The sequence below is a fragment of the Symsagittifera roscoffensis genome, chromosome 7 (genome assembly GCF_963678635.1).
Source record: "Symsagittifera roscoffensis chromosome 7, txSymRosc1.1, whole genome shotgun sequence".
NCBI classification, from domain to species: Eukaryota; Metazoa; Xenacoelomorpha; order Acoela; family Convolutidae; genus Symsagittifera; species Symsagittifera roscoffensis.
The window spans coordinates 47,202,051-47,226,280 of NC_087068.1; the positions used below are offsets into that span (position 1 = coordinate 47,202,051).

At 34.9% G+C, this 24,230-nt stretch overlaps 1 protein-coding gene across 1 annotated transcript; it reads right to left on the bottom strand.

Annotated features, from left to right (window-relative positions):
- Nucleotides 1-1,172: 1,172 nt before the first annotated feature.
- Nucleotides 1,173-23,213, bottom strand: LOC134851011 (uncharacterized). Its single transcript, XM_063866890.1, has 10 exons — nt 23,003-23,213; nt 22,388-22,576; nt 21,861-22,025; nt 17,793-18,005; nt 17,324-17,581; nt 16,835-16,993; nt 13,803-13,949; nt 13,056-13,322; nt 1,620-1,970; nt 1,173-1,479 (listed from the first exon to the last, which is right to left on the bottom strand). The coding sequence occupies exons 1-10, from the start codon at nt 23,061-23,063 to the stop codon at nt 1,322-1,324; spliced, it is 1,968 nt and encodes a 655-aa protein (XP_063722960.1). The 5' UTR covers nt 23,064-23,213; the 3' UTR covers nt 1,173-1,321.
- Between the last annotated feature and the right edge of the window lie 1,017 nt (nt 23,214-24,230).

The window sequence follows — 24,230 nt, forward strand, 5'->3', positions numbered from 1 at the left end:
TGATGAGATTTTTGTATACTAGTAGTCAATTGGATCAATTAGCTTCACTCCGTTCAATTTGAAATGATTTTTGATCACGAAAAACTTTTGTCACTTGTGCTCCTCTTCAACTGAAATCTTGATTGCATTAGTGGTCTCATTTAAACCAAAATGACATTTTTCAAACCACAGTAACTTCAATAAATAATCATAATCATAATAATAATCATAATAATAATAATCATAATAATCATCATAATAATAATCATAATAATAATAAGATTGAATTAAACCCGCAAGGCGGGGATTAGTTGCTCTTAGTCGTTGATAACAAAGTTAGTAAAATTAACTTAAAAACCATGACTCTGGATTTAATCGAGTATTTAAATGTTTGTAGTTTGTCAACCAATAACAGGGTCAAATTTTTTCTAAAGGGGACAGGTTCTTGAAAAGGATCATAGCCAGGCAAATTGTTCAATCTCGCGAGGGTGCTTGACATTTCTGCGATACGGTGAAAGAAAATTTGCTCCGTGTTATCATTGGCATTCTCCAAAACGTCTTGTTCCCCGTGGTAATGAAAATGGTATTATGAAAAAATATTTTTGCATGGTGTCGAAAAAATTTGAAAGGTATGAAACACTTTGCCAAAAGTAGTTACCTAATTTGTCAAAAATTGACTGACGCGAATAATGTCACAGCTCAAATCTTTCCTGATTTAGCAGTAATATATGATAATTCCATCAATGAATCATTAAAAAATTGGTAAAACTAAAGCAAAGAATCGACAAAAATCAGCATTAATTTTTGTCAAAGTTGATTTTTAGGCCCAGGGCATCGTAACCATGTCAAATGCTTACTATACTGAGCTTTTCTTATATACAATCAGATTTTCAAAGAAATGCAGCAACGAAGTCGTAGAGGTTCTGCATGTCATTAGAGATCCGAAGATAGTGTTTGAAGACTGAGGGGAACTAACATGTTTTTTTTTTGTATTTTTGAAAAGACTGATGATTCAGCATTAACATAGGTGAAAAATGTACCCGAGCGGAAACAATCCTTAAGAATAATAAAAAGTAACAACACTATTAAAAAAGTCACTGATTTCTGTTTTGAACCAAGTGCTCTTTCCGACGTTAAGAATTCGGGCTCCATTTCAAAATATCAATTACATCACTTAGCGGTTCTAAAACGTGTATGCAAAGCTTTCAATTATATAAAACTAAAATACAAGGCTTCTTTAGAGAAAAGTTTGAAATTGTTTCATGACTACAAAATATTTAGTATAGATTTTTCAATTATGAATGAAGCGTAGATATACACAGGTCAATACATGAGATTGTCTTCAAATTTGAGTATAGGCTCTACGAGTGTGTCGGCCAGCTATGACTCTGAAGGAGAGTCCTACCACAAGTGACACAAATGCTACAATGCCTAGTGCACATCCAATCACGGTTGCTCGATTGGTCATCTTGTCACGATAGCTCAATTGGTCGACACTTTCTAAAGCAGAAAGAAGCATTTTTCAGATAATAGACTGGAATTATTGAATGGGGAACTTATTTCAAATCAAACCAACAGTAATAAAATTTAAATAAAAAATTAGACGAACTTAAATTGGAAGAAGAGTTGTTAAATAATACTTTTCTGGTTGGATGCCATTTTGACCATGGCAGGAAGTTGCGCTGGAGCACTTGATCGTAATTGACCGGACATTTTAGTCTTAGAGTTTTCTTTTTCATCAGCCGGAATGGCGTCTATGATGTCGACTTTGAGATTTACATTCTGGCGTTCCGCACCGGATTTAACAAGATCTGGGTGTTCCGCAAGTTTCTGAAAAAGACCAGGATGTGCTGCAAAGTTCTGCACCACGTGTGTACAAGTTTCTTTGCAGAACACACTTGAAACGACATCGTAAACACATCCAAATTGAGTCATGTAGTCGGAATGACAAACTTCGGGCTTCTCGTAGTCGAATGTTTCTCCGGGAACTTCTGAACATTAAAAAAAGAGAATAAGAACGCCAAACAAAAACATGCATCAGCAGAACAATAATTTGAATCAAACATGAATGAATATACAACAGTTTTAGTAGATTGGGTAGATAGAAGTAAAAATGTATGCTTAAGAATGTAAAAAACTATTCTTGACTTTGAAACCTGTTAAATTTCTATTTGCTTCCATTTATTGAAACCTTTCATGAAACAAAAAAAAATTTTTTCCATAAATTGTTCTAAATGAAATAAAAATATCTCCAGGGCCACTGTGAGGCTCGAAACGGCTTCGCTTGTTTACTAAGCGCTCATTGCTGGTTGAATGCTTAGTAATTTTATCCTAAATTATAAGTCTCACCTTAGATCGTCAAATTGTCTTGACAAAAAGTAGAGTAGAAACAATAGTTAGAAAAGGTATGAATTAATTAGTTGGTTAGATACAGAGCACTGGGTTATTAGATTATATAAATGAATCGAACAGCTTAAAGAAATATACCTATGAGGGGAGGTTGAGCTAATCTTATTTTTGTTCATCAATATTTTATCTTCTTACTAAGGTCGGTGGCTGATTAGCATGTATGGTTGCCCTTGATGTTTGTCCAAGTCAGCACTTCTGGTTGGGTCGTCTGAATCGTCTTGCCGTAGTCCTTTGGGTACTTGTAGTCCGGACTTCCTCGGGGGTGCGTATCTCGATTATCTCGATTTATAATTTTTCAAATCAAACTTAAAATGAGAATTTATTCTCTTTTTATAAATGAAAAGGGCTAGATTAGTTTTAGTGTTAGGGCAGAAAAGAAAAATTATTTATTTTTATAAGATCTGACTGAAGAGAAATGACTTGCTGCTGACTGAGCAAAATGAAACACTGAAGATTTCAGGCCAGTCCTTTTGCTCATAAGCATAAACCGGCGGCTGATTCAATCTTTAATTATTCAGGTTTCACCTGCTCCTTTGTTCTCCCTTTTTAATAAGGGAATTTTCAACTAGTTTTTATTTGATTTTTCCATCAAATATCTTCAACTTATTAGTCCCCTTTGATAAAAACCGCAGCCTTCAGTTTGTCTTATTAAAAATTCATATTACTCTCTCTGATGCATCATATTGCAGGTGCACCTCTGCTTAATCAAAGCAAGGAGAATTTCAGTGCAGCCGGCAAGACTGCTAAATATTTATCCAGTTTGTTTCAAGTTAAGTTAAAAGGGACGTATTAATAATCGCCGCCCTTTTAAAATATTGAGCATGAAAAAATGAGAAAAATTGGACAAGTATTTAAAAAGGAGTGGATTTTCAAAACAAGATTCTATAGTCCTAATAAGAGTAAATCAGTCAATATCTGATTTAGTGAAAAGAGGCTTTAATTTAAATGGCACGCTCCAATTTAGAATTGGGTCGTTAAATAAACAATTAAGACAATGGTCTTTTGTGTGTGTGTAGTATTTCGCAATACTACAACTCACCCCTTTTTTTAGAAAATTAAGCTGTTCGATTCTTACAGTTACCATGGTGAAAATTTAAACACTTTAATGGTTAAATACTATAGTTATAAAATTTAAAGAGAACATCAAACGAAAAAGTTAGAAAGATAAGTTAGGTTTAATCTAGAGCTTCCTTCCGGATTCAAGCTCCACATTGTATGATCTGAGGATCGCTATCTTCCTCTGTGAAGCCTCAAGTTTTTGTTGCAACTTCACGATTTTCTTCTTTTTAATTTTGTTTTTGATTCGTAGTCTGCTCATTCCGTCCGTAAGTTGTTGAATGTCGTCCTGTTCTTCCTGTCTGTTTTTTACATGGTTCGGAAAAGCAGTTATTCCCTCGAACGGAATGGTGACTTGCGTGCCTCCTGCCTTGAGGATGTAGCCGTGTTCCTCCCTCTTCTTTAATTTTCAGAAGTTGTTTTCGTTCTTTATAACCCCTTCTGGCTGGGTTATGAAGTCGATAGGCATCATCGCCTTTTCCATTGTCGTTGAGTTAACGACTTCAATGAACGATGGCAGTTTCCATCTGTTAAAATTTTCCTTTATTGAGTACTTTAAACTCGTTATATATTTTGGATTTTCCGTATCCAATTTGGTTTCTCTGCACTTCTGCAGCCCCAATCTTTGGGTTAAACTGGGAAAATTGCGAGGGTTCTTATTTAACCCGTCGTCTAATAACAAAGATTGAACTGCTAGAGGTTTCCGTTGTTTCTTCCTGAGGGGCAGCTTTCTTTTGAACTCCTCTGGTGCTGGGTCTGCGTTTCTGCAATTCCAGTTTAAAATTGGGTCGTATTCCATTTTGCTAAGCATCAATATAAAATGACCAAATATTCAAAATCCCGAATTACATTCGGATATTAAGGCTAATTATCAAATGTTTGAACGATGAAGGACAAAGTGTAAAATTGTATATATATATAAAAGGTGGAAAATATAATCTTGTGGTTTCACACAAACCCACCACGGAAAACAAATGAAGAAAGACAATCATGGTGTTTATTAACCACAGGAATACAAATCAAGAAAGACGATCATGGTGTTTATTAACCACAGGAATACAAATCAAGAAAGACGATCATGGTGTTTATTAACCACAGGAATACAAATCAAGAAAGACGATCATGGTGTTTATTAACCACAGGAATAAAGCACTTTACAACACTGAGTTAAGCTCAAATATTAAACTTATGTAGTTAAAGCAAAAAATGGAAATTTGGGCATTAATTAACCCCTAATCTTAAATGTATGTCCACCTGGGGTCATCCACAGGCTTACCATGGGGTCCCTTTTTATAGGTAAAAGGGACTTGAAAAAACCGGGGGGAGGGGGTAAATAGTATATAATATAGCATGTGTAAAAGAGATTTTTGTGTTAATTGTTATTTAAAAAGGTTTATAAATTGTGAGCTGATTACTTAAGTCTATAGATCTTACCAAATGTAGGAAGGTAGAGGAATCGTAAATGGACATCGTAAAGTGTGGAGGATTAATTCCAGGGGTCGGAAAAATCACAAGGGATGTGGCGTAAAGGACAAAATTGTGCCGTATTAGGGAGGCATCTTGTACAAATAATGATACCTTGATGGCAATCAGTAAGATGTTGATAGCTTGCCATACATTGGGTTTGGGTATTTCCCCAATTTGCGCTTTTAATCATTTTTTCGCATAAACAACAAGGGGAGTAATATGAAAGTGATTGGGTATAATTTGGGACTTGGCAAATGGGGCATAAAATCTGTCCATATTTAGAAAAATGGGCTACAATTTGGTCATGACAGTCTATACAGATAAAGTGTGGTGGATGATGTGGCTCGTTATGATGTTGTTTCTTGAATTTGGATTTTGGTAAGTAGCAAATTGGGCATTCAAGAGTGGGTTGTTCAATGGTTTTTCGGAAGTACTGTAAAATGGGTTGAGAAACATAAAGAAAACTTTGGAAATAAAAATAACAAGCTTTAAAAATTTTACTTATAAAAGCTGGTAAAGTTATCTGAATCATCTTTTTTAAAGAAGGAAAAATTAAAAAATAATTCGATTGGAGGTTTGGAAATTTATGTCGATAACATCTTCGTCATTGTTGAATGCATTTAAGATAATATTAAAAAATCTACTGCTGCTTTTGACAGTAAATTTTTCTTCATCGTGGAAGCCAGGACTATAACGTTGGCAAAAAATATCCAACTGCTGTTGATCGGGATGAATATAACTACGGTTTGTGCGCGCTTCGTAACCGTCAACTTCGACGAGGAGATTATAATCAAGGACAAAATCAATGTCCATTACCAAGCAGAACATTTTGCGACTTCCTAAACAAACAGCATAATTGTTTATTCCTTTTTTATTGCCTTTATAGGTCAGACATTTGTTAATTTGTTCGAAATTTAATACGTGAACATCCTGGTGGCATATTTGGCATAAGAAGTTGTCAAAAATTAAGTTAGTTTTGGATTTGAGAGTCATGTAGCATTCATTACAAATTAAATAAAATGGTTGTGGATACTTTCTTTTGTGAAGTTTTCTTAATTGAAGGGTTGTTTTCAATTCTTGACAAACAGGGCATTCGTTTGCCATTGTATAAAAAGAAGTTATGCCCAAAACTCATCAAAGGCAATTTTGGAAAAACAGATAGGGCAGATGTTTTTACATTTCTCAATGCAGTTATTGCATACAGTAATATAAGGGTGCTTAACTATCATATGTTCACCTTTTCGTTTGTTTCTGGATAACACTAATTGGTTGCAGATATTACAGACATCGTATTCTGTCATATTAATTACATGAATAATCTGCCTGCAAATGGGGCAAGGAATTTTTGCGAATGGTGTACTAGCTCTTAGCTTGAGTTTATTATAACAATTAACGCAAACTAAATGTGGTGGCTGTGGAGGTAAATTTTTGTGTAATTTTTTCATTTGATCGCAAATTTCCAAACATATAGGACATTCAGTTGTCATTCTCACTGCTCATTCAATCTGGTCTAGATCGCAGGGAATGGGAAATGTTAGGCTATTCGCAAGACATAGTATTAAATGCCAGTATTTATTGCTTGGTTTAATAATGGTGCTGTGTAGTTCGCCATTATAAAGCGTTTCGAAATGAATTATAAAAATGGGGATTATTTTGAAATTTTCTGCTAGAATGAAGGAGCGTTGGAAACCTTTAATTTGGACAAAGGTTCCTTCGTAAAAAATTATCATTCTAGTCCAATGTACAATGTTCACATTCAATATTTGTAGGACAAGACTCTGGGTGATCAGATACAAAAAGAAAGAATGGCCAATATCGGGAAGTGGGGTAAATACTAAGTTCCTCAAAAGTACCTGTTTCGATGTATCGAACATTAACTATCATGTAAACGTGTAAATGTGGTTGTAATTCAAATGTTTTCTTTATATGAATAACTGAAACTGGTTGGTCGTTGATATTAAACATCATTTTTTCTAATTAGAGAAAATAGGTGGATTTAGAAAAAATTCTGCATTTGTGTCAAAAGCGAGAAAATGACTTAGTTCAAGGAAATTAGGGTGATTTCCTGGAACTGTGATTGTAGTTAACATACTGGAGTTAACCTTACTCACATGTAAAAGATAAAAGGTTTCAGAGTGTTTCTCTACTCCAATAAGTGAGTAACGTAGGTTTGGTAACCGGATAAATAGATTACGAGAGGTTAGTGAGATCATTTGAATGGAAATCGCTTATGTCTTTTGGCAGATGACTTAAGCAAGTATTCGACAAAACTAGGAAAAAATTCCAATATGGCGAGTTGTGAAAGACTTCAATTGTTCCGTCTTCCCACGTGTTACAATAATCGAAATATAAGATAAGTTTTGGACAATATGAACCGTTACAGGCGTCGAAGGATTTTTCTATTTGGTAAAGGAGTACGTGACAATTGTTGTGTTTAAATAACATGGGTTTATATTTAATTATTTTTCTCACAAAAAATAATTTCTTCACAAGCAGTTTCGATTATGGCTGAGTTTTTATACTTTAAGATGTGAAGAATATCTTTGTATCTAGGATTGGTTTCCTTCACGATAATATCGTAATTTTGATTATGGTGAAAGTCGATGATAATTAAGTGTAAATGGTTATCAATTGCTACGGATGGTAAAATTGCTGTTGTGACTCGGGAATAGAATTGAGGACAAGATATGATTAAGCAGAAATTTTGATTTAGTGTGTCAAGGAACATTTATTTTTCTCCAAATTTTATATTTGGAAAGTATCCATTCAATTTTGTTGTTTCTGGCTTAATACTTATACACAGAAGTGAATTCCTTCGAAATCGGTAATGACGACTGCTGAGCTATTTCCTTCCAGTAAAGAACAAATATAATCATATTTTTTGTTTGAAGAGTCAATTTCAATTTCTTGAACAGTTTCCTCAGGATAAGTTATTATCATAAGGTGAATGCAATCATTTGGTTTGGTTTTTGGTAATCTTGCTGATGCTATCAATGCTGGTAGTTTGTTTGCATAACCTGGGAGTTGAATTAATAAACGAATGTCTCGATCCAAAATTCCTACCAACATTTGATTGTTTGTGTTCAAGTAAATTCTTTGTATCGTGGTATTTCACACACAAAAATGAACTCCTTCTGAAGTAATTTTTATGATAGCAGATTCGTTACTTTGAAGAAACGAACAGATATAATTATATTTGGGATTCGATGATTCAATGACAGCTTCATGAATCACTTTTCCTGGGTAAACAATTAGCATGAGGCGTATAAAATTTTTGGTTCCTGGTTGAGGCAAGTCAACAGCTGCTATTCGTGTAAACAGTTTATTTGTAAGTGTGGGAAATTGAATCAATAAAAGAACTTGTCTGTCTAGTATATCGACTAGCATTTAGTCAATGGGGATGCACAGTTTTCTTGAGGGCATTCTGAAATAGAAAACTGTTGTTTAGATTGGTGTTATAGTGTTGTTGTTGGTGGTTGGATTGTTGTGCTAGAGATCGTTCCTATTACACTGTTCCGTACTAAATGTTCATTTTGGTTATTTAAGTCTGGGTATAAACCAGGTTCGTTTCGCGAATCTGGTGACATTAAGGGTACTGCAGGCTCATTTCGCTCTACCATAGGTATTGAAGCAGTGCTTTCTTGGTAAATATTTTGATTTTGATGTTGTTGTCGTATTTGTTTTTGTCTTGAGTTTCGCAAATCTGATGATTCAAGATTGGAGTTTTCGTTTGAGAAAATAGAAGTAAAAACTGATAGAACGAAAAGGTTATACGTGGCACCTAATATTATCTTCCAGAAGCTCATAGTACGATTTGTTAGCTTATTAATTTCCAAAGCTTTAATAATTGTTACTATTATTTCTAGCAGGAATTTGAGAAAAAGAAAACAGGCAAAATAAATTCCGATTTTTTCTAGGAAAAAAGCAACAAAACCGAATGTTCCGATGAAACTACTCATGAAAAATCCTGGTGAGAGCAGAGAATCTAGATAAATTTTTTGGTTTAAACCAATTGCAGCGGTTAAAGCGTCGGAATTTGCATAATCCATGTGTCCATTTTGGAGAACAGTTCTTGTAATTTTTTTGAGAATGGATGTTGATGCTGTGTTATGAATAATGGTATCCCAAAAAGCTTTTAATTGTTTTGGGGTATACATGCCTGCGCGTCGCGAATCGTATACGGGAAATTCCGTAATATGGCTTATATCTTGTGGAGCGAACATTAAAGGAGTCTTGAAAGGTATTGGAGCCGGCATTAATTGGTACCAAGATAATTTATCATCTAAATCAAGTTGAAAGGCATTTTTGTAGCCACCAACGCAATGTATTTCGTTGGCAAAAGGAAAAGTTTGGCGGGTAATAGGGTCGACAAACATTGTTCGCCCATTGTAAAAGATCGGTATTCGATCAAAGCATTTTTCGAGAACTTTAAGAGGTGAAATTTTTTTAGGGCAGTGATACAGCCAGCCAACTGCTCCATCGGTGTCCAAAAACATAGAGCGGTTGCCGGTTAACATGTATCCTGCAAGACTGGTATTTTGTAAAGCTAACATCATTATTGTTAGAATTTGTGTTCTTTCGAGTTCACATTGATTCTGTAATAAAGTCATTTCAGAATGCCTGAGTTGTTTAGCATTAAAGTACATTATGTAATCTAACTTTGCGCCCAGATGAAGTTCGTAATCAATTTCATCGGTACCTACATGGCGCCAAAGAGGATCCCGATTTTTATTGTTACGTTCATCATGGAGGAATGAAAAATTACCTGATCCCAGAGGATAGTTCAAAGGTTTCACTCTTATTTGATCGTTCTCATTTATTTGCATTTGATAGTAATTTCTATCATCGTGTCGTATGTTGCTGGATTTACCAGTGTTCATATCAAAACCGCCTGAATAAGAAATAAACAAGGACTCAAAATTTGTTTTATATAATGCTCCTGGCCTGCTGCAGACTTCTTGCTGCTTGTTGTAAATGCGAATTTTGAGGTCTAAGCCATTGGGTGCCGATCCCTCACTCAGTATATGATATTGAGGGTGGTCCAACTTATTAGCGTACTTGACCATTTTCGCTTTTTGAGAAAACAATTTTGTGACTACGCAATTTTCGGGCATGTCCCAAGTGTAAGCATAAGGGTCTAATGATGTTGATTCGCATCCGCCTTCGAGTACTGTGCATGGTAATGGGATACCGTAAGGATTTTGTACTTGTTTTGTTTCTAGATTTACTTTGAGTTGAACTTTTTGCATGTGCGTTTCGTAGCTATAGTGTTTGATTTGTCCCCTATTCTTGCATGCTGTCGAACTGTCGCCCTCTTATGATGTTCCTTCATTTCTGTGTTGTAAAATACTTTCATCCATTTTTATAATTAGTTCATGGGTGTATCCATCTTCATTCACTGTAATTTTGTTGTTCTTTGCTGCTTTTTTGCAATCTTTTGGTGGTATAATAATTTCATAGGTTATCATGTTCATATTGTGAACGATGGAAGAATGTGCCCACATTCCGCAATTATAACGAATGGGAAATGTTTTAATTTTACACATAACTGCGTTCACGTATGTTCTATAAGACCGTTGATATACGCTAATTGTGCTATCGGTAGTGTAAAGGTTTTCTGGGCTAACTTTACATGGGGCCACTTGATTTAAAGCATACATTTTATTTTCCTGCATGCTTGAACAATCATAGTGAGTAACTTTGAGAGAATTCGATACGTTTTCCAAATCATCATTCTGTAGAATGACAAGAGGTATAAATGTTGAAAGTAGAGTAGCAAATTTCATCATTATCGCGAAGTTGCTAAAAATTAGCAATAGTAAATTTGTTTGGTTGGTTTTTATTGAAAGAAACCATTGTTTTTTTAAAAAATTGACTAGTTTGATTGACCATTACGTGTGGGGTCATAGTTTGAATAATTTTTTGTATCCAAATTTGTGACCCGGAGATTACAAAATGAGTTTTTAGCTAGTGAAGACTATTAGAGATTCCTTAGTTGAATCCTGCTTGGTAGAAGCTGGGTTGTCGCCGATGTCTCTGAATTCTTTCATTTGTCGAGCCCGTTTGAACAGATGTCTGTCCGTTTTGGGGGTGGTGTGTTGATGTAGATGGTATATATGACAATTCATCGAAATTATTACCATTCCTATCGTTTGGATAAAGAGGTGTTGAGGTTAACCTTCTCTGAGCTAATCCTGGTGTATGTGGCATTTTTATAGTTTCTGTGTTGTGCTCTTGAAATCCTGAGTCGATATTCGTTAAGGTTTTTTCTTGCTCAGTTTCATGTAGTTCTATATTATTTTCTCGTCTATGGTGTGTTTCGACAGGTAAATATTCTGATGAACCCATTGGGTTTTGAAATGATTTGTTGGTTAGTGGTGTATTGACAATTTTATTCCTTGATTTCATTAGGTTTTCATAGAATGGTTTGTAGGACTGGTCTTTTAAAACATAGTCATTCACCAGTTCCTTTGCTTTTTCTTCAATGGGAAAGTATTCAATTAGATGGTTTCTATGAGCTGTCTTTTTTATAGTTTGATCTGAATCTAATTGTATTTCATAGTTTACATTCGTTACTTTATTTGTTACCGTATATGGGCCTGATCGTAGTTCTTGTAATTTTTTTGATTTGCCATCTTCTATGGAATGGTTTTCCATCAGTACTTTTTGACCTATTTCTAAGGGTTTTCCTAATTTATATTTATTTCGATATTTGTGGATTTTGGCGTTGTTTTCAAGACTTTTCTTGTAAGCTGTATTATAGATGTATTTAAATTGGTTCTCTCTGATAAGTAGTGAAGTGTTAATTTTTGGTTTTAATAATGGTTGTATAGCCTTATTTGATGATGTTTGTAAAGAATGTCTGTGTAATGGAAGATTAGCACAGAATTCAGAGTTGCACGTTAATTCTGAATTTCGGAATAATCCTAGTTTTAAAGAGATTGGTATTTGAGGTTTTTGTCCGAAAACAATTTCGTATGGCGTTAATCCAGTACTTGCGTTGATAGTGGTGTTATGAGCGAAAGCGAATTTCGCAGCTAGATCACTCCAATTTCCCTTTGCTTGATCAAAGAAAATTCTAAAATGTGTTCCTAGATGTTTGTTTTGTATTTCCACTTTACCATTTGTCCATGGTGAATATGCGGTTCTGGGAGCATGTGTTATTCCTAGTTCATGAAGCCAACTAGTAAAATCTTCGTTCATGAAAGCTGTTCCTTTATCATAAACTAGTTTTTGTGGAATACCAAATGTGAGAATAAATTTTTCTAAAGTTTTTATTGTTTCAAATGCGGTAGTGTTAGCTACTGGATATACTTGTAGGAATCGAGAAAATGAATCTACTACAACTAAACAATGTTTCTTTCCGTTTGATGTAAGATTAATTGGTCCCTTATGATCTATGTGTACAGTATGAAACGGGAAAGGTACTGTATCCGTCCATTGTTCTAACGGTGCTTGGTTAAGATCGTGACGTTTGTGTTTATTTTTTTGACAGTCAAGACATCCTGCTATTAACTGGGTTATCCATTTATACATGCCTGGCCAAAAGAAAAATCGTTTTATATTCGCAATGGTTTTGTCTTTTCCTACATGACCTGCTAACTGATCTGTATGTGCCAATTCAAATGTTTTTATAAAAAGTGACATAGGTACACAAATTTTAATTTCTTTTACTTCGGGATTATCTGATGCTTGTTCAATGCAAAGAATATTTCCTATTAATAGTAAAGTTTCAAATTTATTTAGATATGAACATAAAGCTCTTGATTGTCTATAGTGTATATTTTTTGAGTCTTTGTTTTTGTTTCTTACTAATTCTTTTACGATTTTTATGACTGCGTCGGTGTCTTGTTCTTTGGCAATAAGTTCTGTGTTTAAATCTATATTTTTTCCTAGGTTGTTGAAACTAGTAAATATCTGAGTAAGGTTATCCTTGTTTGTAAGTGTTTCGTTAGGCAGTTTGGGTTCAAAATGAGAATTTATATGTATATATACTTTTTTTTAAAAAAACAAGAATTTGGGCAAATTTTTATCAGTTTGGACAGTAACCCTAACAAGTGAGCGTTCCCCCACCCCTAAAGGCGAAGAGATAGTTCCCTCAGTCAATACAATTTTATTATCAATAGAATTCAGTATGAACGAACGTTCTAATTTGAGGTAGTAATGAGCCAACAGTGCTTCCAACTTCTGCAGTTCACGTGACATCAAGTCATAGCTCTTCGGTTTTTCCGATTCCTCTTGAGCATTTTCCGACTCATCATGCGGCCAAAAGGGTTTCTTGTCACACTTTCCACATGACTGGCGACATTTGCGATAGAACCCACTGGCTTTGTTGGCACATGCAAACTTAGCCCAGAAAGCGTGACAGACGAAAGAGGGGTAGAGATCGGTACAATCATCGGATGCTTGGGCTGAAAACATTGTAGCCTGATTACAACAGGCACTATTCATGATAAATTAAAACTTGTTAGCGACGTTACCTAGCCCAGAAAAACGACATTACAACCAAACAGATAGCAACCTTTAATTTCAGTGAAACTTCAGGCTTCGAGAAAACAATCCAAAACAATTCAAAAAAAAGTTATGTTGGATTTTTCTGACAAACAATTTTTTCGGCTCATTTTCCTGACCATGTTTTCTAGTTGAGTGAGATTTTTTATGTTGGGTCTGACACCACATAAAACACTACTTATGAAACAAATTCCTTAACCTCGTAGTTTGGAACCTCATTAGCACATGGCTGGAAAAAAATTTGAAGTGAAATCGAAAGTAAAACCACGAAAAATCAGTTGTAAGCGTGAACAAATTTTAAGACTTTTACCTAAAAAAGGTACATGACCTTATTATATGTCTTCACTTCGATCATTGACACCTAAAGGTAAGTCGCTTACTAGTGGTGACTAAATCGGAGGGACAGAATCCACAGCTCTTCTTGCACTTCACAGGGAAGTCACTGGTGTTGTCAGCACAAGCAAACTTGGCCCAGAAGGCCTTGCAGAGAAACGGCGGCAAAATATCCTCACACTCTTCGGGAGTTGCTAAAAGCAAGAGAAGTTGAACTATTTGGTCAGTTAATAGAAACTCCAAACTGAAGTTCAAAAATAAACAGAGACTAGGCTGCACTTCGCAAACACAAGCGAGAAAACTCCTTAAGGTAGCTCTAGCAAGCACAAGCAAGGTCAAATAAGAAGAAAAAAGAAAAGATGAACCTAGAAAGTTTTTTTTGCTATGTACTTTGAAAGTTAATTTTCAAAGGCCAGTAATTTTAATGAATTGCAAGTTCCAAAAAAAATTGTGCACTTCGGCAGCGAACAAGATTGTACCCCTTTGACTTCTGTACCGTCTAATAAACTTTATCTACACGCTTTGCAAACTTCATCTACAAACTTCGCTCATGAAAGACGAAGACAGACAATTAAGAGTTAAAAATCATGCCAAAATGCATCAAAACTTCGAAACATGTTTGTTCGCAAACGCCCCAAACAAAATAATCCGTTTGAAAAAGAGAAGACAAACCGATCAAATTGTAGAAAAACAGGACTTTTCTCAAGTCTAGGGCGGCTTGCCTACCAAACGAAAGACACAAAACTTATGCACCGAAGACTCCCAGAACATATTTTTTTTATAAAACCCTAATCCCAGATTTGCGAGGAAACTATGAAGAAAAGGTTAATCGTTTCAAAAAAACGGTCAAAAAGTCATAATTGGCTTTTTTGAATTCATATTTTTGTTTTAAAAATTACAGGACATAGCTGCTCATCCAAAACACTTCCATAAACTGTTCTTTCTACTGAAACCTTAGCCCAAAAATTGGGAGGTTAATTTTCGATAAAACGTCAAGACATTTGACAACTACAGTCAAAATGTCAAAAAAATCGCTAATTCCTAAGCTTTTTAATTCTCTTTGAAAACAAGTAAAGAGTAGCCAATTTCGCATCAAAAATTCCGCCAATTTGTAATTTCGACTGTAACCTTTATCTCAGAATTAGCAGGGTAATTACTGTGAAGAGCCAAAAAAAGTCTAACTAAAACAATCAAAAGGTCAAATATGGCTTTTCCAAAAGTCATAATTTTTTCAAAACTCAAAGCTTAGCCTTCTGCATAGGTAAGACTCCTACATTCTGTTTTTTTATGAAACCATTTATTTGAGACTTAAATTAAAACGTTTAACAAAAAATATTTCAAATAGCAAAAATGGTACTTTCCTATGGCCATAAATAACCTTTTACAAAACTAAAGGCGAAGCTGCTAATACAAGAAGAAATCCCATAAGCTTTCTTGTCGATTGAGATTGTAGGCAAGATTAGTTTTAGAGAAAAGTCAAAACATTTCCAAGAACGGTCAAAATTTGGACATGTTCCAAAGCCATACGTTTTTTCACAAAATTTAGGGCGTAGCTGCTTACATAAGCAAAATTTTCCCGAGCAATTTTTTCGAGTGAAATTTTTTCGATTTACGAAGGTAGTTAACAAGAACAGTCAATTGTTTAACAAAAAAAGCACAGAAAGCCAAAAAATGGCCTTTTCTCGGCCCATTTCTGAAATTTTCTAAAAAATATGGCGTAACGCCACACTTATACAGGGAAGGTTCTCATATACCGTTCTTTCGATTGGAATTGTATTATCACATTTGGCAGGGTTCTTTCGATTGGAATTGTATTATCACATTTGGCAGGGTTAGTTTTCGAGAAGAGTCGAATAACTTTTACTAACTATCAAAACATGGTATTTTTGAGGCCATTTTTAATACATAAATAAGAGCGTTAACGCTGGTGCAGAGGAAACCTTCATAAAAGATTCTCGACTGAAACTCAATATCAAACTTGACTGTGCAGTTTTGAGAAAAAGGAAAAAATACAGGGAACTTATACAGGGAAGGTTCCCATATACCGTTCTTTCGATTGGAATTGTATTATCACATTTGGCAGGGTTAGTTTTCGAGAAGAGTCGAATAACTTTTACTAACTATCAAAACATGGTATTTTTGAGGCCATTTTTAATACATAAATAAGAGCGTTAACGCTGGTGCAGAGGAAACCTTCATAAAATATTCTCGACTGAAACTCAATATCAAACTTGACTGTGTAGTTTTGAGAAAAAGGAAAAAATACAGGGAACTTATACAGGGAAGGTTCCCATATACCGTTCTTTCGATTGGAATTGTATTATCACATTTGGCAGGGTTAGTTTTCGAGAAGAGTCGAATAACTTTTACTAACTATCAAAATATGGTATTTTGAGGCCATTTTTAATACATAAATAAGAGCGTTAACGCTGGTGCAGAGGAAACCTTCATAAAATAATCTCGACTGAAACTCAATATCAAACTTGACTGAGTAGTTTTGAGAAAAAGGAAAAAAATCAAAAATGGGTAAAAAAATCCCTCACTGACATTTTCCGGAACACGTGAGATAAGGTAAAAAAAACCTAGCGGAGGCACTTCGCTACAGACTTACCCAGCTAGTCTGTCCAATGGTACCATTTTATTCAAAATCGGTAAATTAGTTTTTTTAAATAAATGTTCGCGAAAAAAGCAAAAACTTTCCAAAGAGTCTCAAAAAAGATAAAATAAAAACAACCAAGCACCATGCAATTTCAAAATACATGTTTTTATCAAACAGGAACTGACACTAGCCTCCAATAAAGCAGCAGCAGGTAATATTAATTTGCCTATGGATGGGTTTTTACCAAAAATGCCACCAAATGAGTACTTTTATTTGCATCGTAGTATTACACCACACTCCCCTTGAGCAAAATTTAAGAAGCCAGTCTCAAATCAGAGGGTGAGAATTAAGAGAAAAGGGATCATTCCTAGGGACGACAAATGATTTTGACTAGTTTTTGAACTTTTTCGCGTCCGAAAAATGTATGGTAGTTAAACTGAGTCAGTATTTTCAAAGGGATGATCATTGATTTGTAATAACCGGTCGACGTAGTGGTGGGAAAGGAAGTTTGAGTTGTCTGCTCTGTTTCCGTTGTCGTAGCTTCCTCAGTAGTTGATGATGCTGTTGTCGTGTCAGTCAGTGACGTTGACGATGTTCCTTCGGTTGTCGGGATGACAGTTGTTGGAATTAAAGTTGTAGCTGAAAAATCATTTTCTTAACCTTAAAACAACTCCGGGTATTTGGAGTTTTTTTTTTACAAACTTTTGCATCAGCTCTAATTTCTTTACAACGGCACGTATGAAGAACGAGTAGTACAACAGCATCTATCAAACTATAAATCCTTAATTTCAGTATGACAATTTTTTCAAAACTAACCGTATTGGGTGTAACCAAAAAAATCAGGGAGCAACAAAACGAGATGAGCACATAAAATTTTTGTAATTTTCTTTTAGTTAAGAGGTCTTATTATTCTGAATCTCAAATTTAGTAGTCAAAACGCAGAAAAAAATAAATACAAAATTCTATCACTTGTTTGTTGACTGGTCGTCGTCGTCGAGTTATCCACATCATTCAAATCATCATCTTTATATTGAACCTGGAGAAACTCCTCTTCCATAATAAGTTCAAGGTCAGTCATCTTTTCCAGTCCCTTCCTCGCACTTCCCTCGCAGAGTCCGCATTTGGAAGGACACTGGATCTGGACTCCTTGGTATGAACACATACTGTCTGGAATCCACTTACAAGAAGACACTCCGAGGTCCCGACAACCAGTTTCTAGTTCCGCTACTGAAAAAAAATATGGCGTGAAATCGCATGACCTTAGCAACAAGTTTTCAAAAAGGTGGCGCGTTTTGCAGCAAAAAATATCTTTGAAGTATTTCAAAACTGTTTATAAAATCATTTCATACAAATTTTAAAAAATTAAATGAATTCTTCAGTGGCGTATCCTAAGTTTTTAGCTAGACAGAGCAAGAAAAACTCGATAAATATATCTTACCATTAGATGTTTTTGGAGGCGGTTGGCACAAGCCACATGTCTGAGGACACTGTTTCTGGAAGTGGGGGTCATTTAGACACGCATACTGGGCAAACACAGTGAAACAGAGGGGGGAGGTGTCTGCACAATCATCTAAGACTGGAATGTCTTCAAATAGGAGGGAGGCATATACTGTGTCGCCATCTTTCTTGAGAGGTGATAAGGCTTCGGTAGCTGCAAAAACAAAATCAGACAGCCAAGTTCAGAACAAAATACTAAGAGACGAAATTTCGTAACATAGCACACCAAACTTAACTTCAAAAAAATCTTGTTTGGATATTGATGAAAGTACACTAAAAATTAAATTTTGATGTATTCATTTTTGATTAGATTGCCTTTGATAACCTTGTGATTTCACGAAAAAATTCAATATGATGGGAGATACGATTATTTCGCTTTCTTTCGATATAGTGATACTGGAACCTATTGTCGAGCCGAATATTTCTTTAATACAATTGTAAATAAACGCTGATCAAAAAATTATATATCGAAAAATAAATACAGAGGCGAAGCTTTGCCCCAATTGCGACATCAAAAACACCAAAGAAGAGTTTTGGAATACATACGCTCAGATAAACTGGAAAATTGTTCAAAAGTTGCAAAACCAAAAAATTGATTGAAAAAAACTGAAAACCTGAAAAGAACCGCATTTCAAAATTTTTATTATAAATAACAGATAAAAACAACGGCTATAATTAAGCAAATGGAAAAACTAGATTAAATTAGAAACGAAAGCTAGAAAATTCAAAGGACAAAAACAAAAAATATATTTTGGAAAAACTTGGAAAACCTCAAAAAGGAATTTATATTGAGCAAATTATACAAAGACATTTTTCTGATATAAAGTTTAAAAAAGGAAACTGTAATTAAACTAAAGGCGTCAAGCTTAGTAGAAACTTGATCCATAAAAAATAAAATCCAAGTTATATTTGATGAAGTTTACTTTCAAAAAATAACTTTGCGCTTAGTCATACATCAATAGCATTCGAGTAGGCAATGTAATTAACTTCAAAAAAACCTGGAAATAAGCCAAAAAACCTTAACCGAAATCTACAGTAAAAAAAATTAAAACGGATACATCATTCAAAAAGTTTTACCACGTATAGATTTGAAAAACTCTAAGGAATCCCTAATAATGATAATAAGCTGTATATATAGCCGTCTGAAGCGTAATAATTTGATTAAGTCACGTGCTGAAATCTGAGAACAACGTTATTTACTGAAAAAGTCTAATGCCTAGTTGCATTGCAACACACGTGCTATTGCAAGTAAAATAAATGTTAATTTAACTAATATTGTAATAAATAATAAATATAAGACAGCCATAATTAGAATTAACAAAATAAATTTCTAAACATTTTTCAAGCTTTTTTGCATTTTTTGAATTTTTGAAACATTTTATTACAAAAAGGCGTTAAAATACTCAAAGTTAATTAGCGTTACCAAAGTAAAACTAAGTTTTGACGTTTTAAATTAAGCTATTGTAAGCTTTTATACCATTAACAGACTGCTCGCTCGAAATAAGACAAAAAATCTCGACACTGGCAAAACTTTTTCAAAATTTTATAATGTGGTTCGAATATCACGATTGTAAGGGCGTTAATATAATATAACACTCAACCCAGTCCGATCATTATTTGTGGTACCTGATTTTGCGTGGTAAGAAAAACTAAAACACACCCGAATATAAAGTTCCTCTTCATTTTCAATGGTTGGAAGAATCATAATCTCGCAACTAAGTCTACTTTTCTGGAACCTGAAGATTCGAATAACCCACACGAAAATAATGTAGTTTTTAGAACTTGAATATCTGAGACACACTTATGAGCAATACTTGAGACATACTTAGAGCCAAGCAAAAAAAAACTTTTTAACGGTTAAACAGCATTTACTCGATTTTCCTTCATGCAACGAGAAAAAATTCAACTTATAAGATTAAAAAACCTAGCTCATGTTCACAACATAAAAACAAATTTCAGAAATACCTTCGCTTCCACCTCCCCCTCCACCGCTATTACCGCCTCCTCCACCACCGCCGCCGCCGCTTCCTCCTCCTTCGCTGCCACCACCACCACCACCGCCACCGCCACCGCCACCGCCGCCTCTTCCTCCTCTGCCTAAGATAACTAATCTTGAACTCAAGCTTAGTGATGTATTCAATGCAGCAGTAAGCTGTTTCCGCTGAGATCATGGGATCAAATATTCGAGACCTTGCCGTTGCAGTGATAGTATGCGAATGCTAAAATTATGTCTACTTCAAGGCCGGCCACAACCTGATCCTCCTCAGCTTTATAAATGGCAACACATGAAACTTATTTTTCCTTATGTAAATACAAAATAAGCACTTGGTATGCTACAAAATAGCTAATTTTATCTAATTATATATTCAGATAAACCAGAGGGTGAAAAATGCAAAACAACTAATCTCAAACCATTTAAAAAGTCACTTAAAATTTGCTTAAGCCAAAATAGAAATTCTTTGAAAAAAACACGCTTTCGAAAGTCAGCTAACAAAAAATAAGTGGAAATGTAATTAACCCGCCAATTCTAACCCCCCACGAAAAAAATCAATTTCCAAACATCGAAGCTAAACAAGGTGCGGAAGGCGCTCGAACCCTAGTATATATCTTCCGAAGGCACGTGATTCTAATTTAGACTAAGTAAGAAGAGGCATCAAAAATCTTGACGTCGTAAAATAAAGCAAGGCGAGTTTCTTACAGATTTGTACTAAAATTTGTTTACGGGAAAAGTGTAGTTCCGTTACAAGTACATTGCGCTGGCAAGTGAAACACAGAGGCGAAGCTTCGCAAACACTAGCAAAAACACGACAGAAACAGCAATTTGAAGTGCAATATATGTAGAAATAAGCCTCAAATTAGTTTTAAGAAAATTCGGCTCCGTATTGGATTCGACCTGCGACCTAGAAATTATGAGTCTCACCGCCAACCACTCAGCCACTGAGGCTGAACAAATCGCAAACACTAGTCACCAATAAAGAAGAGAGCAGATGCTATAAAATTTCCAATGCTACAGATCGTGATTATAGCAACAGTACCACCCATTAAGTGAACACTTTCCACCTTCAATGAACACTTTTTTTTGCGAGTACGTTAGAGAAAAAGAAGGTTCCTACTAATACACTACGCTGCTTGTTAGTGTAAACACGAGATGAAAAAACGCATTTTCTTACCAAACTTTTGCGTTTTGTTTGTATGCAATGATTAGACTATCGTTAATACGTTTTTGGTTTGGGATTATCGTATGGAACAACTTCATCTGCTTAGAGCTGCTAGTAAACAGAAAGTTACATAAAAGCAAGCTATTGGTGATCTGCGTTTTTTATTTTGATCACCCTCCTACGGATAGGAGGAAAATTTGACTTCAGTTGTGTTCGTTTCTACACAATTCTTTTCAGCCGGGACTCTGATAACAAAAAATCAACAACATTTTCTGATTCTTTCCGTGTTTTAGACTGTTTTTGGGACATTGATGATAATGTTTTAATTAATTCAGCGATCATATCTAATGTCTCCAAATTTTCGGTACAATATATTGGTTACTTTTGTAATCATTTTGGAGCTTAAATTGAAGTGCCTCATGTAACGCAAAAAATAAACAGACTAAAAATTTTGGAAAAAAGTAAGTTCCAAAAAACTTAAACATTTTCTCGCTCAAATTAGTGTGGTATGTTTTTTATGGGCTGCTCGCACAGCAACCGATATCTTTTCCTTTATTTTTTGCCCAAAAACAGTTAAAGCCTTTAAGACACCATACCCTCGTGTATTAACAGTAGCCTTACAGAAAGTCAACTAAAAAAAGTTCAATGAATTGGTGAATGTACATTATTCTGAACATAAAATGATATTTAAAAGGTAGAGCTGATAATCAAGGGTGCTTAAAAAGGAATCACCCCTACTAAGGGGAAGTTTAAATTACAAGTCAAGCACAAATATTGAACTTTACAGCAAGCCCTCTTTTTTCTTAGAAAAGAATAAATTGCTTTACAAATTCTTTGAAAGTGATTTTTACCTTTCTCATTGGGGCACAATCCACATGACTTGGGACACTGCAGTCTCACAATGGGGGAGGTGGTACACCTGAAGAAGCCCCCGATGGAGATGGTGATGAGGGCACAGTAGGGGGCACTATCTGTGCACTCTACGCCCCCAAATGCCGATAAGGAATCCACGGATGCTAGAACCGAAATGGATTGAGATCAACGCCAAAAACATGTTCTGATTTAATGAGCTCCAGTATAACAATCACAGCATATGAGTAATTTTAGCGCAGAGAAAAGTAGAGCAGAAGTACTCAAACAAGCAACCTTGAAAATATAAGTTTCATTGAAACGTGTTTCGGTCATATAGATTTTTTTTTCAATTTGAAAATCTTAAGCTGTGATTGCTTGATAGTGCAAGTCTTCATGTGCATTTTTATCCATCCATAATGCAGGCATTGTTTACAAAAACTAGAAAATAAAATGAAAGTTTAATATTTCTTTAAATAAAAACGGTATTTTTTAGTTCATTATCAATAGTAAATTGTTAAGAGCTTACAAGCACTAAGCACAACTAGCGCTGGAAGTGAGAACAACTCAGGGTATCCCACTTCGTCCTGCAGTGCCTGGGATGTGCTGCAGGTGTCCTTGCATTTGTATTGAAAGTAGGGATCCACCAGACACGATATGGCACTCTGAGGAGACTGGCACATGAAGGGATCCTTGCCGACGACAGTTCCACCACTTGCTAAAAAGCATATTTCAAAACATTTGACCGACGGTAGCCATAAAATATCAATAAATTTTCAAAGACCTTTCTTAAAACATACTCTCTTTTTATACGCATACGGGGTATGATTCGGTAATTTAGCTACCATATTAGTTCGACTTCTGATTGGTTTCTCTTCTTTGTCGTGTATCGTCGTAATTCGAATCAGAATTTGACCGAAACGAAAACTTTAAAAGTATACGTAATGATCCATTGGGAAACTATACATACGTACTACTGTGATATATATGTTAATTGTACATCTACTTTTCAAATTGTACCCCAAACAACTAACATCATAATGCATATATGCCCAGATGATGTAATACCGAAAAATATATTCAAGAAGAAGATTGCCAATAATTGGTAGTTTCCTCGGAATATCTATATTCAAAAAATATTTACCTGGCCATAAGAAGAAGAATAGCGATGAAAGAGGTAAGAGAAAATCCCAAACACTATACATCCCAAATACCAATAAATCGAAGATCGGACTTTTCAAAAACTAGTTTTCAAAAATTTAAAACACCATCGCAAGATTTGAACTCTTATCTCTCGTAAATAATCTTTTGCTTTGATACTGATCTGACCACAGAGAACATCTCACAACTGATAAAATGGGAGTAATTTGATGATTCACAATCAATCAAAACACGCCAGAAAGTTACGCCAGATCTGATGTCTTGGGTACGATTATGTTTGCTCATTAAGAATTTGACAGAATCAACTTCCTCTACAATGTTTGCACTTTTTTGTACAGGTTTAGTAAATTGACCGGCTTGAGGCGTCTTCTATTGCAAATCAACCCGGCGCAATTTTATTTGAAACCACGTCTAGAACGGGAAAATGCCATGACTGAATAGACTAAGAGTCTGAAGTTATTTTGAAATTTTGGTATTGATCCTGAAAAATTCATCACCTGCACACGATATTTTTTTGCTTAGAGCTTCAATCACTCAATTTGTTTCAGTCTTTCGATAAAAAAGAGCATCTTTGTATATGAAAAGGTTCTTCAATAAAATTTTGTTTTTCCAACTAGAAACCATTTCATTACGAGGCCAAACTGTGCACTGGATAGGCGCACAATTTTGGGTCTGTATGTTCCTGGATTCCAGAGACAAGTCTCTAGACATGTTAAAATTTTGTCGGAACTAAACTATCAAAGAAAATGAAAGAACAAAAGAAGAACAAAGAGAGCGTCCTTGTTGTGGAATCCACTCACAATTCACAAAATGCAGTTTGGCCTCGTAATGTTAAAAAAAATATGTTTATTTAGTCTGAAAGATACTGATGCCCAAAGCTCATAATTTTTAACTGCAAGTTAAAACTGCAATTACTCAAATCACTCAATTTATTTCAGTCTTTCGATAAAAATGAGAATCTTTGTATATGGAGTGGTTCTTGAATAATAACTTTGTCTTTCCAAGTAGAAACGTTTTGAAAGTTTGAAATGTTTATTTAGTCTGAAAATAATTTTTTTGATGACGAATGAAATGGGCAATTTAAAAAGCACGAGAATTGCGCTTCATCCATAACTTTAGTTGTTTCTGTAAATAAGAACATGGAGGAAGGATTTGCTTTGAGAGTTTGGTTTTTTCCTACAGACAATTTCTTTGATAGAAAAATTGTACGT

Excerpts from the sequence above, each read along its gene's own strand:
- LOC134851011 (XM_063866890.1), bottom strand. The coding sequence starts at position 23,063 with ATGTATAGTGTTTGGGATTTTCTCTTACCTCTTTCATCGCTATTCTTC. Across the intron at positions 22,026-22,387 it reads GCTAGTTGTGCTTAGTGCTT|CATCCGTGGATTCCTTATCG; the intron begins GTAAGCTCTTAA and ends TTTCGGTTCTAG. Across the intron at positions 1,480-1,619 it reads AATGGCATCCAACCAGAAAA|AAAGTGTCGACCAATTGAGC; the intron begins GTATTATTTAAC and ends TTTCTGCTTTAG.